Source organism: Brassica oleracea, unplaced genomic scaffold (assembly GCF_000695525.1).
Source record: "Brassica oleracea var. oleracea cultivar TO1000 unplaced genomic scaffold, BOL UnpScaffold00792, whole genome shotgun sequence".
In the NCBI taxonomy this organism is placed as follows: domain Eukaryota; kingdom Viridiplantae; phylum Streptophyta; class Magnoliopsida; order Brassicales; family Brassicaceae; genus Brassica; species Brassica oleracea.
In genome coordinates, this window is record NW_013617457.1 from 15,731 (window position 1) to 29,622 (window position 13,892).

General features: G+C 37.2%; 2 protein-coding genes across 2 annotated transcripts; both read left to right on the forward strand.

Moving 5' to 3' along the window:
* The first annotated feature begins 1,530 nt into the window (after positions 1-1,530).
* LOC106320073 lies at positions 1,531-8,491 on the forward strand. Its single transcript, XM_013758436.1, has 3 exons — positions 1,531-1,665; positions 2,152-2,287; positions 6,288-8,491. Exons 1-3 carry the CDS (start codon positions 1,531-1,533, stop codon positions 8,489-8,491), a joined length of 2,475 nt encoding a protein of 824 aa, XP_013613890.1.
* Positions 8,492-10,812: 2,321 nt separating this feature from the next.
* On the forward strand, positions 10,813-12,847 carry LOC106320075 (thioredoxin Y2, chloroplastic). Its single transcript, XM_013758439.1, has 4 exons — positions 10,813-11,080; positions 12,018-12,106; positions 12,206-12,383; positions 12,512-12,847. Exons 1-4 carry the CDS (start codon positions 10,919-10,921, stop codon positions 12,575-12,577), a joined length of 495 nt encoding a protein of 164 aa, XP_013613893.1. The 5' UTR covers positions 10,813-10,918; the 3' UTR covers positions 12,578-12,847.
* Positions 12,848-13,892: the final 1,045 nt, after the last annotated feature.

Consider the following 13,892-nt stretch of genomic DNA (forward strand, 5'->3'; position numbering starts at 1 on the left):
CTCTGATACCACTTGTAAGTGCAAGATGCAAACACAATAAGGTAGTGCAGAAGATAAATCAAGAGACAAATACACAAGCAAACACCAATGCTTTATTAGAATCTCCTTTAAACAATCTTTACAAGAATTGCTTATTCAGCTTTTGCACGTCTAGTGTTAACACCCTAACACACGCTACTGAAAGATTCCTAAGCTACCCGCTTATGTCTCTTCTCCGTCAAGTACTTCAGCCACTGCTTCAGCACGACCCAAGAACACCTCCAAGAGCTTCTCTCTCTCTATAAGATCAACCTCCGTGTCTCTGTCTCTATACAGACGAACCCATAGCTATCTTATAGTTATTCTTCATGTTCCCGAAACCCTAGTTTACAAGGCAACATGTATGGACATCTTCCGTAACAATAAGTGCAACTTTCCTTTTCTTGGAATGCACTTATTCCTCTTTCTTTAAGTCATAAACTTGCTCCTCAAGTTTATTCTTCTTTTTCATATCTCCAAGATACTCCCTTGCTCTCCAAGTCTACACGACTCCAGCTCAGCATCTCGACTCCACATGGTCTTCACCATTTAACCCGACGTCTGCTTCAGCAACTACGTCAGCGACTACTTCAGGACAGACATCTTACATCTTCAGGAAATAAGAGAGCGCCACCACTATTCAGTAGACTGCGTTGTAGCGATTTACGTTGGTATCCTTCTTTGGAAAATGACTGGTTTTATTTGGTCTAATAAGAGAAAGTGAAGCAGACAGTGACACTAGAGAAGATTCAGAACAAGCTTATTCACGCTGCCAAGGATTCGGATATGGAGACTGTTAGGAGACTTGTGGAGGAGATGGAGGTAAGCCTCGGGGAAGAGAAGCAGAGTGGAGTTGTCTCCAAGAGGGCAATTGACAGTGTTTGCGTGTGCCACAGTGATCACAACACTTGGTATAGTTATTCTGGCTTTGACTCTGACAAGCGACGGTTGAAAATATGGATTCTTAATAGTCTTCTCCACGGTTACCATCCTTTTTCAATCTCTACTTATATTTTCTTGCCCTCTCTTTTTTTTTAACACAAGTATTTTCTTGTCCTAAAACCACGATCATTAACTACAAATGTAATGTTATTTTCTTGCCCTTTTGGCTTATATCAGTGATCAGATACTTTTGGCTCATCCGTGACCAGATACCAGGAAGGAAAAAAACATTCTTTTGTATATATAGATTTAAATAATTATTTATATTTATATATCTATAAAATAAAAGTAAAATGGTCTTTTACTCTTTTAATGGAGTTTATTTTCGTCACTTTTTTTGTATGTTCTTTTAATTAAAAAATTCATTTTAGGGTATTTTGGAAGATTTGTATAAGGACAATTCCCCGTAATAACATCTTTTAGTTTTTGTCTCAAAAAGGATACTCGAAGCTAAAAGTCACAACAATAACCTTCATTAACTGTTCAAAAGACTATAATACCCTTACTTTAAATTATATAAAACAATTGAAAAAAAGTCCAAAACATCTTTGATCTCTCTCACGGCGACAAATGAAACATCATCATCTCCGACGAAGAACACTGACTTCATCTCACGGCGACTCTGATTTCTTTCCATCATCTCCGGCGAAGAACATTGTCATCATCTTCGACGAAGCGCATCGATTCTCCAACGACGCCATTTCGGTATGATTCCAAAGTCTAAGGTTTTGAGATTCAAATATGGGGCTTCTATCTTCAATGATAATTGCTTGCGTTTTAGAGTTACTTGAGAACTTATAAGTTTGCTTTGTTGTATTAATTGAACAGATTTACTTTGAGCAGTACAAAAATCTAAGGTAATTCATCTTATATTCTCGGAAAAATATCTGTCTTGTTGGGATTTGATTATGTCGTTAACATGTTCGATATAATGCCTCTGAGATTGGATATTTAGTAGCACGGAAGTTAAACGCTGCTGTTGTGATCAGTAGAACTGTTCTTGGCTATTTATTTCCATGTCTCTGTGTTGATGTTTTAGTTCTCTTGTTTCTCTAAAAGTTATAGTTTTTTTCTTGTTAAGAACACTTATAAAAGTTATAGTTTTTTCCTGTTCTCTTTATTCGCAACTGTAATGTGCCTCATTAAATGCGATACTAAAAAAATTGATTTTTTTTTGTCTTGGTTACGCAGGACATCAACACGATGGGAGATTCAGTACCTGAAATACTAGCATTTCCTGAGCTCAAGTATCCTATAAGATCAGAGCCAAAGCCAAGAGTATCAATAAACCAATACTCGAGCGCTGCTTATATCAAAACTGTCTCGGGTATCTCAAGCCATAAGAGTTAGACAGAATCCGAGGGACATTTTTTTCATTTAGATTGTTATTGAAGAATTTTCAGGATGTCTTGAAGCATTCTGTAATTCTATCAAGGAAATATTAAAATGTGTTATTATTGTAAAACACATATGCTACCTAGGATAGCTTATGGTACTTTTAGGATGAGTTTCCAGAAAATAAAATGAGTAAGCATAAGCCTTCACTTACTAAGTAAAGGAATATAATCCATTGATTTTTATTCAATTAATAAATAAAAAACTGATCCGATTCCAAGAGGAATCGAACACGGGTTGAAACAAGTGTTTTATTAAGTTTCGTACGAGAGGGGATTTAGCCGTTAAGCTGAGGAGAATCATCTGGTAATAGCTAAAACATAAATGTATTTAACCGTAAATTTTATATGATAAATGTTGGAAAGAATTTGAAATTTCTGGATGAGTTTTCAGAATAGTCGAATATCAGTGTGTTTCTTTCTAGCAAAGAAGTTTAAACTAAAATAAATAAATGAGATCAAAAACTAAAGATTGATATCTGCATATTTGAGAAATTTCAAATTGTGATTTAGAATTTTGGAGAAAAAAAGAACAAATATACGTATACCAGGATTGGAACCCAAAATCTCTGGGAAAGGGGGAATAAAGTGTGGCCTAAGCCAATAGGTCAAGTGTGTTTGAAGTGTTTGTTGGTGTAAGTAAGGGAATATAATGATTGAGTTTTATTCAATTAAACAATAAAAAGCTATCATTTTCCAAGGGGAATCGAACGCGGGTTGAGGCATGTGCTTTATTATGTTTCGAATGAGAGGGGTTTTAGGCGCTAGGCTGAGGAGAATTATCTTGTAGTAGCTAAAACATAATTTTATTTAACCGTAAATTTTATATTATAAATGTTGGAAATAATTTTAGAATTCCTGGATGGGTTTCCAGAATAGTTGAATATCAGTGTGTTTCTTTCTAGTAAAGAAGTTTAAACTAAAAAAATGAAATGAGATAAAAAAACTAAGGGCTGATGTCTGCATATTTGGGAAATTTCAAATTGTGATTTGAAATTTTGAGAAAAAATGCAGTTAAACCTAAATTGTATATTACAAAAGTTGGAAATATCCAACTTATTCAGGATAGGCTTTCAAAAAAATATATATATACGTGGTCTGCTTAAATCAGGAAGGCTATTCTCATTATGTACAAAAGCTTCCAAGAAGTTTTGGTATACGCTCATGCACATATTTCTTAACCACAAAAAAAATCTGAACAAGATGAAGCCAATCCAAATGAAGTAGATGAAACTCAGAGATGTTGGAAGAGACCCTAGATGAAGCCAATTCAAATGAAGCAGATGAAACTCAAAGATGTTGGAAGAGACCCTAGATGAAGCCAATCCAAATGAAGCAGATGAAACTCTTGTAAATGAGGTAAGCAGGCTGAGATTCAAGTTCTCTCTGCTAATGTGACTATGCTCGTTCTTCTTCCACTTTTGGAATTTTCTAGTAGTTTAGGAAGCTTTTGTACATATTTGTGATTGCTTTCATGATTTTTCTTTAACAAGAGAATGCACAAGTCGAGGATGACACAAATTGATGGGGCCATCAAATCAGTAGCTGAACCAGAAGCCAACCAGTTGCACCAAGCAGCTAACCTAAAGACTAACCAGGATATGTGTTCAGTCAAAACTGCGATCTCACCAACCATGAGGAATTTTTCCATGAAACCAATTTTAATGCATTTTACGCTCAATAAGGAGTCAAACCCAATTGGAATCATCATCAAATCTACTCGTACCAGGAAAATATGAATTTTACAAACCAGAGGTTGTTCATCTCGTCCATCTGCGAGTATCCGAGTTTAGAAATTGTTTCAAGCCCAACAAAGAAGCGTTCCGACCCAAAACAAAGAACGGAATTCAATATGGATCTCTTAGCTTTCCAAAAAGCCAAGAATGAGGAGGAAAGTCAAAGGAATTATGGAGTTATGATCAATTTCCCAAAACCGGACAAACCAGTTCTGCACTTGCAGGCTGGGAAGCTGGGTCGATGAGATGGATGGGCGATAGGTCGATCTTATCGGTAAGGATGAAGACCGGATGGAAAGATGGTGAAGACGGCCGACTTGATGTTCCTTTTAATCCAATCTAACCTGGAAAAATGAAGAACAATGAGTTTATGAATATTTAAAATAAGAACATGAACTAAATAGATAAAGGGATGAAATGGTTTATGGATAGATGTTTGATGATGGAAGATGGATAGATGATGTTGGATAGATATTGATTGACTCTCTCAATCCGTGAGTGCTGATTGACTCTCTCAATCCGTGGATGCTGATTGACTGTCTCAATCTGTGTCTCAAGGCTCATGTATCACACAAAGAACCTATGAACCACGAGCGCAATAGAAAGTGAAAGGTATAATATTTTCACATTGACAAGCTAGCTACACTTATACAAGATGAAAATGACAACGACACGGAAATGCAAATAAATTTATGTACTAAGCTTTCAAATCATTTCGAAAATCAAATCAAAACAACATGATCAACCCCAAAATCACAAAATCCCGATCTATCATCTACATTAAACTCTGAACCGAAACAAATAATCAATTTAACAACAATGTAACTGCGAACTGAAAGTAAACATCAATTTGGAAAAATTGGGAATTTAAACTTCAATTGGATACAAAGTACCTGTAAAATGATGAGACGCGAATCAAAGATGAAGTACGACGAGATGACGGTAGAGCCTTTCAAGCGGAACAGTGATGGCGGATCCGACGGCAGAAACGATGTCGGAGACGACGGCGGAGAAAATTGGAGACTGCACTTTACGGTTCTCTTGTCGACGATGAGAATCTATTTTAATTTTTTTTCTGCAATTTAATATAGTTAGGATAAAGAAGGAGGGTAACATGGATATTAGCCATCTTAATTGAAACCTATATTTGTGACTTTGGGCCTTTGAGGCTAGATTGGAAGAAAAAGTTGAATTGGTTTAAAAGTGGATTTTAATCTACAAAGGGACAAATGACAAAAAAAAAATCTATAACCACCAAAACTAATCTCTTATGGGACAAATGAGTGTAAGTTATGATTATACCCTTAATGAAAGCTCAACATCAACCATTGGATCTGATTCTTCACGTTATAATCTGAGCCGTCCGATCTTTAAAGATGAAATATTTACATTAATGCCATTAATGAAACTTGTCTCTCAGCCGCTGGATCTTATGAGCCTGTTTTAATCTTAGCCATCAGATTTTGTCTGGGTCCCACTGAAAATTTAATCACTCTTCTTCTTCTCCATTTCTTCTTCAACCATACCCAACCACGAAAATTCATTTCCTTCACCAACCAAACCTCTATTCTTCAACTCTTCACCCACAAACCTTTACCTCTGTTTCTTAGGGTATTTTTACAGGTTATGACACCGTGAAACATCCCATTTGCGTCGTCCTTGGTTCTGAAATCTATTGGTAAGTGTAAACTCTCTTCCTCTCTCTTTTTTGTCTTTCTCTCTTATATTTTTATTGTTATTTGTTTCGGTTAAGTCATATAAAATACATGTTACCTGTTAGTCAGATTATAAGGTTGGTTGATAGAATTTTGTTAGAGTATGAAACATAAAATTGTAAAAGAAATCGTTTTTGTGTATGGTACAACCGGTACAACTTGTAACACAAAATTTTTTAACAACTAGTTTCACTGGTACAACTGATGTAGTATTACTAACATTTTTATAGAAAATGTATCATTAGTAAATCTGGTACAACTAAGTGTAACACATTGAATAGGTGGTATTGATACACCTAATATAACTTGTAATAGTCATGTGCAAAATGAACGTCCGATAACTGGTATTACTTGTATAACTTATAACTAGTTTGATATGTAAACCCGTCAAAGTGATAATATAACAGATATTTTTTACAACCGTAAAACTCATATAACTTGTACAACTACTCAATAATATTGTTGTTTTTTACTCATTTCAGGAAGTATGGATAGCAATGGATCTGTGGTGATACACTTTGAACATGGTGTAGACCGACATATTTCTACTTTGGTGATGAAAGGAAGATATGAGGAGATTACTTATTCCCACTTGGTTGATAGAATAGGCAAAAAACTGAAGATTGATGTAGATGCCACCAAGCTTCAACTGAGTTACTTTCCGCTGGTCTTGAATAATAAAAATTCTTGTTATATCTTGGATGATGAAGATGTTTTAGGATATTTGATGATGGTAGATAAGAAGAACCGACGTTGTGTCTTGCATGTGGAACTTGCCAAAATCGTCTCAGAAAATCAGAGCAACGAGATGTTTTCTATGAATGAGGAAAATCTGAGTGATGCCAGAGCTAATGATGGCATAGTTGAAGTTGGAGAGTTGGAAATTGTTCCTCATATTCAGGAGGATGAGTTTGAGCATGAGAAAATCAGTGAAGAGGGTGATGAAATGGATGATAGGGAGGAGTTGCCGGCTGTTATAGCAGTTGAACCTCCTGTTGTCAATTCAGAATGGGATGATGGCATTGATATTAGTCTTCATCAAGAATTTGCGACTAGAGAAGAAGTGAGGGATTTAGTGGACAAAGGTGTGCATTCCAATTGTTTTGAGGTTGATATACAGAAGTCGAATCCTCGGGTTTACATATTGAAATGTCGTGGGGCTGGATGCATATGGTATTTACGAGCTGCAAAGCTGAAGAACTCTGATTTTTTCTCTATCAGAACGTATAGAAAGATTCATACGTGCTCTCGTGGAGATGCAAGTGTCATGAAGAAGAAGAAAAGAGGCACACCAAGCTTGGTCGCATCAGTGGTGCACTCTGATTATCCCGGCAAATACAAGACTCCGGATCCAAAGACTCTCATAGATTTGGTGCAGAACAAGCTGGGTGTTAAGGTTTCATATTCTACGGCTTTGAGAGGGAAAAATAAAGCTTTGAGTGATTTACGTGGTAACCCGGAGGAGAGTTTTGCTAGGCTGCCATCTTACTTGTACATGTTACAAAGGATGAATCCTGATACCATTACACGATTAGAAGTGGATGAGAAGAACCAGTTTAAGTATATGTTCTTTGCGCTCGGAGCTTGCATCGAAGGGTTCAAGGCGATGAGGCAAGTGATAATAATGGATGGAACTCACCTGAAGGGTGTGTACAAAGGAGTGCTTCTCATTGCCACTGCTCAAGATCCAGATCATCATCATTATCCCCTTGCTTTTGCAGTAGTAGATGGTGAGAAAAATGCAAGCTGGGAGTGGTTTTTAACTATATTAAAAACTTTGATACCAGATGATCCTCAGCTTGTATTTTGTACTGATAGAAACCAAAGCATCATCAAGAAAGTACACGAGGTATACCCATTGGCGATCCATGGATATTGCAATTATCACTTGTCTAATAATGTCAGCGGAGCTTGCAGCAATGTTAACAAGAAAGGGGTTGCCAAAAAATTTAGAAGTATTGCTGGTATTTACAGTGAGGTGGAGTTCATCAAATGCTACAACGATTTCAGGAAAATGTATCCTCAAGCGGCCGAGTATCTAGATGACAGTGTTCATGAGACAAAATGGGCAAGATGTAAATTTCCGGGAGAAAGGTACAACATAGACACAACCAACACTGTTGAATCTATCAATGGTGTTTTGAAGGAACCAAGGAAATATGCGTTGTTGCCAATGCTTGATGTGATCGTGGAAAAGATAACAGAATGGTTCAACAAATACCGTCTATTATCTCTACGCGTACCAGAGAGGCAGATACTAATCCCACATGTGCATGGGATATTGCATCACATATATCCTTCGGCTAAAAAGCTGAAGGTGACCGAGCTAAATACATTTGAAGGTCACTACAATGTGCTTGGCGAGGATGGTCATGGTTATTTGGTTGATCTGAGCAACAAAACATGCTATTGTAGGTGTTTTGATATTGATCGGTATCCTTGTGTGCATGCACTTGCTGCCATCATGGCGCGTGGAGAAATGGCTGAACATTATTGTTCTAGGTATTACTGGATGGAGCAGTGGACTTTGGCATATTACAGGACAATATATCCAGTGCCTCATCATTCAACATGGGAAAGTTCTGAAATTCCTGAGGAAATCCGATATCAGGTTGTCCTCCCTCCGTATGTGGAGAAAAAAAAAGGAAGACTACAAGTTACTAGATTCCCATCTGCCGGAGAATAACTAATATGCTTATGGAAAACATAATTCATATACCTCCAAAGGGATGACAAACCCAGGAAATGTCCACTGCATATTATTCTCTGGGAGCCCTTTAGCGAAATGATCCCTCAAGTGGAAAATCTCCTTCATGCAATCATCAAATGTGTAACGGCCCCATGGAAACTTGTTGCAAAAATCCAGATCATCTACTGCCTGGAGAATGAAAGGCTCAATGAAGTATGCATTTCTTGTCCTTCCTCTTATTACTCTGGTCAAAAAATAAAGAACCGCCATCTTCAGACGCTCATCACTACCATCATCAGCTTCCATCTTCTCAAGCTTCTCTAAGACATCCGCTTCTGTCACTCTCAGACCCTGTTTCTTCCTATTCTTCTCCTTAGTCTTCTTCTGCAAGTGCTTAAAATGCTTTGTTGCAAACTTCATCTTCCCTTTTCTCGGATAGTTTTCAGGGTATGATCCGCAGTATAAACCAGAGAGGAGGGCATGTTCCCTGATAGAGTATCTAATTGGAACACCGTTTACCCCAAACCAAGCTTGCCGCTCCTTTCCTGTATGCATACAACGAAGTAGCAACATCCACAATCCCTGAACCTTTCTTTTCTCGCAACAATCCATGTGGAATAAATGCTTGAACTGAGGGTGATTCTCAAACCAACTCTTCTCTGACTCCTTAAAGTCTTTAATCGTCTCCAGAAAATCGTGTTGGTGGCACCTTGAGGAGAGCTTGCAAGCCGTCCAATAATCACTCGGCTTGAAGAAAAAACCAACAGGTCTCATTGGTTCTACGGCCATATTCTCCTCCCCAGCCTGAAGACACAAATAAGAACACTAAATACACTGAATAAATATCCGAGTTACACAACACAAAATCACTTAGTTGTACCAGTTAAATTAGTTGTACTAAAAATAATATTACTAGTTGTACTAGTAAACCTAGTTATACGACATTTGTTAAACCAGTTATACATCAATAAAACCATATACTTAAACAATACTCAGTTTAATTAGTTAACCTAGTTATATTGTTAATAGTTGTATCACTTACCAGTTCCTCATTTTTCACTCTTTTAGTTATACTAATTATACGATACTCAGTTGTATAAGTTAAACTAGTTATACTTTTCATAGTTGTACCAGTTATAAATTCCAGTGAATATGTTTTACAACATATTATTACCAGTTGAACTAGTTTCATTCTTTTATTTGTTAGTTCAACTCTATGATAAATATTTCTAAAATCATTTCAAGTTGACTTGTTTACCGTTCTTGGCGCGTCATTGTCAATGGTAGCAGATCCAATGGCGGCCTCAGGTGGGTTTGAATCACTGTTGTTAGATCCAATCTGCTCACGGTTCCTATGTGTTAGTTCAATATTATCATAAAAATTCCAAAACTATTTTAAATTGATTTGTTTACCGTTCTTTGCGCTTCATTGTTAATGGCAGCCTCTGGTGAGTGTGACTCTCTGTTGGGATCCTCTCTGTTGTTAGAAGTTATTGGAGCTTGCAGTGGATTCTCCGCCTCACTGGGTGTTTGAGTAGGTGCTTTTTGTGGCTCAATCGGAAATGATGGGCTTGGCGTACCCTCTCTATCATCCTGAGAAAGCAATTCCGCTGATGGTGCCGGGGAATGATCGGGATCGGAATGTTGTTCTGGTGAAGATGCGGTCCGACGCCGCTTGGTTGGATTGGATGAAGACTCCAACGAAGACGAGTCTTGCTTCCTCTTCTTTTCTGCGGTTTCAGTCTTCTTCTTTGCTGCATCTCTTTTTTTTTTCACGGCTTCTCTCCTCCTCTTCACCGCCGCAGCTTTCTTCTTCTCCGCCGCAGACCTGTTCTTCTTCTTCTTCTTCGGCGCACCTTCCTTGTTTGTTTTTCCGGCGAAGCGAGTCTTAGGAGCCATAGTTTTTCAATGAGTGACACGAAACAGAGAAATAGATGAGATTCAAGGGACCAACTTCAAGATGATTGTTACAGAGTTTGATTAGTGAGGGGAGATTGAGGGAGATAGTGATTTGAGATTGTCGATTGTGTTTGGATTTGTGTTTCTTGGTTACGTCGAAGAAAAAAAAATTAGGGATTTAGGGGAAAACAGATGGGTCGGGTCAGGTTATTAGTAATTGGGTGGGTAGAGTGATTGAGTTTGTAAATATGTTGAAATTTTAGGTTTTCTGGTATTTTCAGCTGAATTTCTATTTATTATTAATTCATTAAAGAATTAGAAATAGAAGTGTCCTATTCCAGATTTTTGTGTGCCCAGTTGGTTCATCTCAGCATTTGATTTTTTAAAAGTACCTGGATTATTTACGTTTACAGATTTTATGGTGTATTTTTGTCTGGTCTTGTGACGTTCTCGTTATCCTTACAAATTGGATTGTTATCCAGAACGAAATTGTTCTAGTTTTTAAGTTCACTCGACACTTTTGCAATGGCGATTTCTCTCCCCACCGCTCATGTCTCTCCCCCTAAGTCGTGTTTCTCCTTTTCATCCTCGTCGAAGCTATCTTCTCATTCATCCCTGCGCTTCGGAATCCGCCACGAAAGAGTTAACTCGCGGTCGTCGTCTCGCTGCGCCTGCGCCCCACTCACTGTGAGTTCTCCGTCACACTTTGAGTTAATTCCTTGTTTCTAGATGATAAACATCTTTCTATATATTTCCATTAGAATAGTCCTGTGATCTTATGCGGAGATGAAGAATTCTATTTTGTTCATGTTTAGTTTCTTAGGTTATCCATGGTGTTTGTATTTTCGTATCATTCTGTTTCTAAGGTAGAATCATTATGATGCCCGTTGTAAAATATAGCTTGATAACATAATGGTACTTCTGTTAAAAAATGGGCTTCTTCTTGAAAACTCTTACACGGTATGGTGTCAGATATTCTGTGTTATATGGAAGAAACCGTCTGTGTAATTAGAAAACGAGCACTGAGGTTGATTCCCGTTGGAAAAAAAATGTAGATATTCCCTTGTTTCTGCCTGTTGGCATATCTCCTCAGCTTAGAAAACAACCAATACTAACCATTGAATATTACAGAATTTAAAAAACTTGATATCTTGATGAATATCTTAACATATATATATATATATATATATATATATATATATATATCAGTATATTTTTAATGATGTAATGTTGTTAAGAAGGATAATTGTTTGAAGATTCCAATACATTTTGAATATCTCCATGGTGTTAGGTGGATATTCTGTGTGTGTCTGAGGAAGAATCAGTTTGTGTACATTACAAAATGAATGAGCAATGGGATTTGATTCTCGTTGGATCAAGTCGTTTATAGCTCTATACTTTTGTCTATAGGTAAACTATAGGTAAACTATATGCGAACGAGAAACATGATCTCGTGATGAAATTCTTGACTTCTCTGTCACTGGATTGTTCTGATGTAATGTTGCTTGTAAAAAAAGACTAATGCGTTTTCATATTGCCACCCTTTATTTCATAATAGGGCTTAAACAACTCTGTAGCGCACTTTCAGCTGAGTTTTCTACGTGGATAAATGATTTCGATGCAGGTTAGAGCAAAGAAGCAAACCTTCAACTCTTTTGATGATTTATTGCTCAACTCTGACAAACCTTTACTAGTAGACTTCTATGCCACATGGTAAGCTATGTTCAGGTCGTATCATTTTATTTCTGACGAATCCAGCAATAACAGGTTTTTCTTCTCACATTATTACACAGTCCTTTGTTTCCCCTGTAGGTGTGGTCCATGCCAGCTTATGGTACCTATACTTAATGAAGTAAGTGAAACTCTGAGAGATAAGATTGCAGTGGTGAAAATTGATACTGAAAAGTACCCAAGTCTTGCTAACAAATACCAGGTTGAGGCTTTACCTACATTCATCTTATTCAAAGACGGGAAACTCTGGGACCGTTTTGTGAGTCTCTATTCATCTTATGGCACCAACAAGAGTTAGATAGAGCTATCTTGTTTTTCTTTTCTTTTCTGTATATCACAAAGTTGGTAACGTTCGATGATGAGTTTTGCATTTTGGGTTCATGGCAGGAGGGAGCCTTGCAAGCTAACCAACTCGTTGAACGGATCGAGACTTCTTTACAAGCGAAGCAATAGATGAACAAACAGTCCGTTGTGACAACACGTTCATTATTGATTGACAAATTTCTTTTCAATATATGGCATCAGCCATTTTTCTTTTCTGAGTGACAAATTTCTCATGATATTTGGCTACTTTTCCGTCGCAACTCTATACAGCTTGTTGAAATTTGCAACTACGCCTGCTTATTCCAGCACAGCAAAAACATTTGTGAAGCTTGGATGTATGATGTAATGTAGATTGGAATATTGATATTGGAGTACTCGGTATAGCTTTGAATTCGTTCAGGTATAGCTTTGAATTCGTTCAGGTTTGGTCGGGTAATTTGGATTTTTGGATATTTCGGAGTAGAGTATATAACTGTTTAGATATTTTACACTTCGGGTCGGCTTCGGATATTTGTAGCCCGGGTTTGGGTTATTCGGGTTCGGGTTTTTGTATCTCTTACAAAGTTACATAGTTCTTGCAAAAGAACAATTAATCAAACCAAATATCTATAACATAATCTTTGATCATAAAACAAACCCAAGAAACATTCTTGTATCATTGATTCTGAATCCCCTAACTCAATCACAAACAAGAAGAAATATGTTCGAAGATGAATGACTTGCGATTTCTTTTTCCACCTCCACATTAATACTGGGAATCTCTTTTCTTGTGGTCAAAGTAAGGGATACTGTAGCAAGAAATTCGTGTTAGCGCTTCATGCTCGAGTTTAAAGAATGCACTCATAGGAAAAACTTTAAAGAACCAATCAACACCTTATATTTCCTAAAGATCATGTGTCGGTCAATCAATTCTGATGCTTTCTTCAATCATTTCCCCTGTACAAATCCATTCTTCCATAACTCTCTCCAACTATTAATACTAGGGGCATAGTGAAACACCCCGACCCGGAAATCTTGAAAAAGCCTTGAAAAATTCTAAGTAAAAATTCAGGAAATTTTCTAAGAATAAACTCGAACAAAACTCCAACTTTATTAATAAACCGAGAAAATAATGTTGAGTAATAGTATATGATTAATAAAACACCAAATAGAAATCCCAAGTTTATAAGAAAATAAAACCCGCCCCGATGGTCTTCATTGTCCCGCGCTCCGGTCCAATCAACTACTCGTCACCTGCATCACAAAAGGATGCATGAGCATACAAAAGTACTCAGTGAGGACACTCAATACCGCCCACTACAGCCCAATAAGCAATACTAAATCAAACTAACACCCTAGCATCCGGTTCTATCATTCCGCTACGTAACTAGTTAAATCCTTTTCATTCCTTAACATTTCTTAACCTTTCGACACGAAGCCAAACCTGCGGCCGAAGCCAAACCTG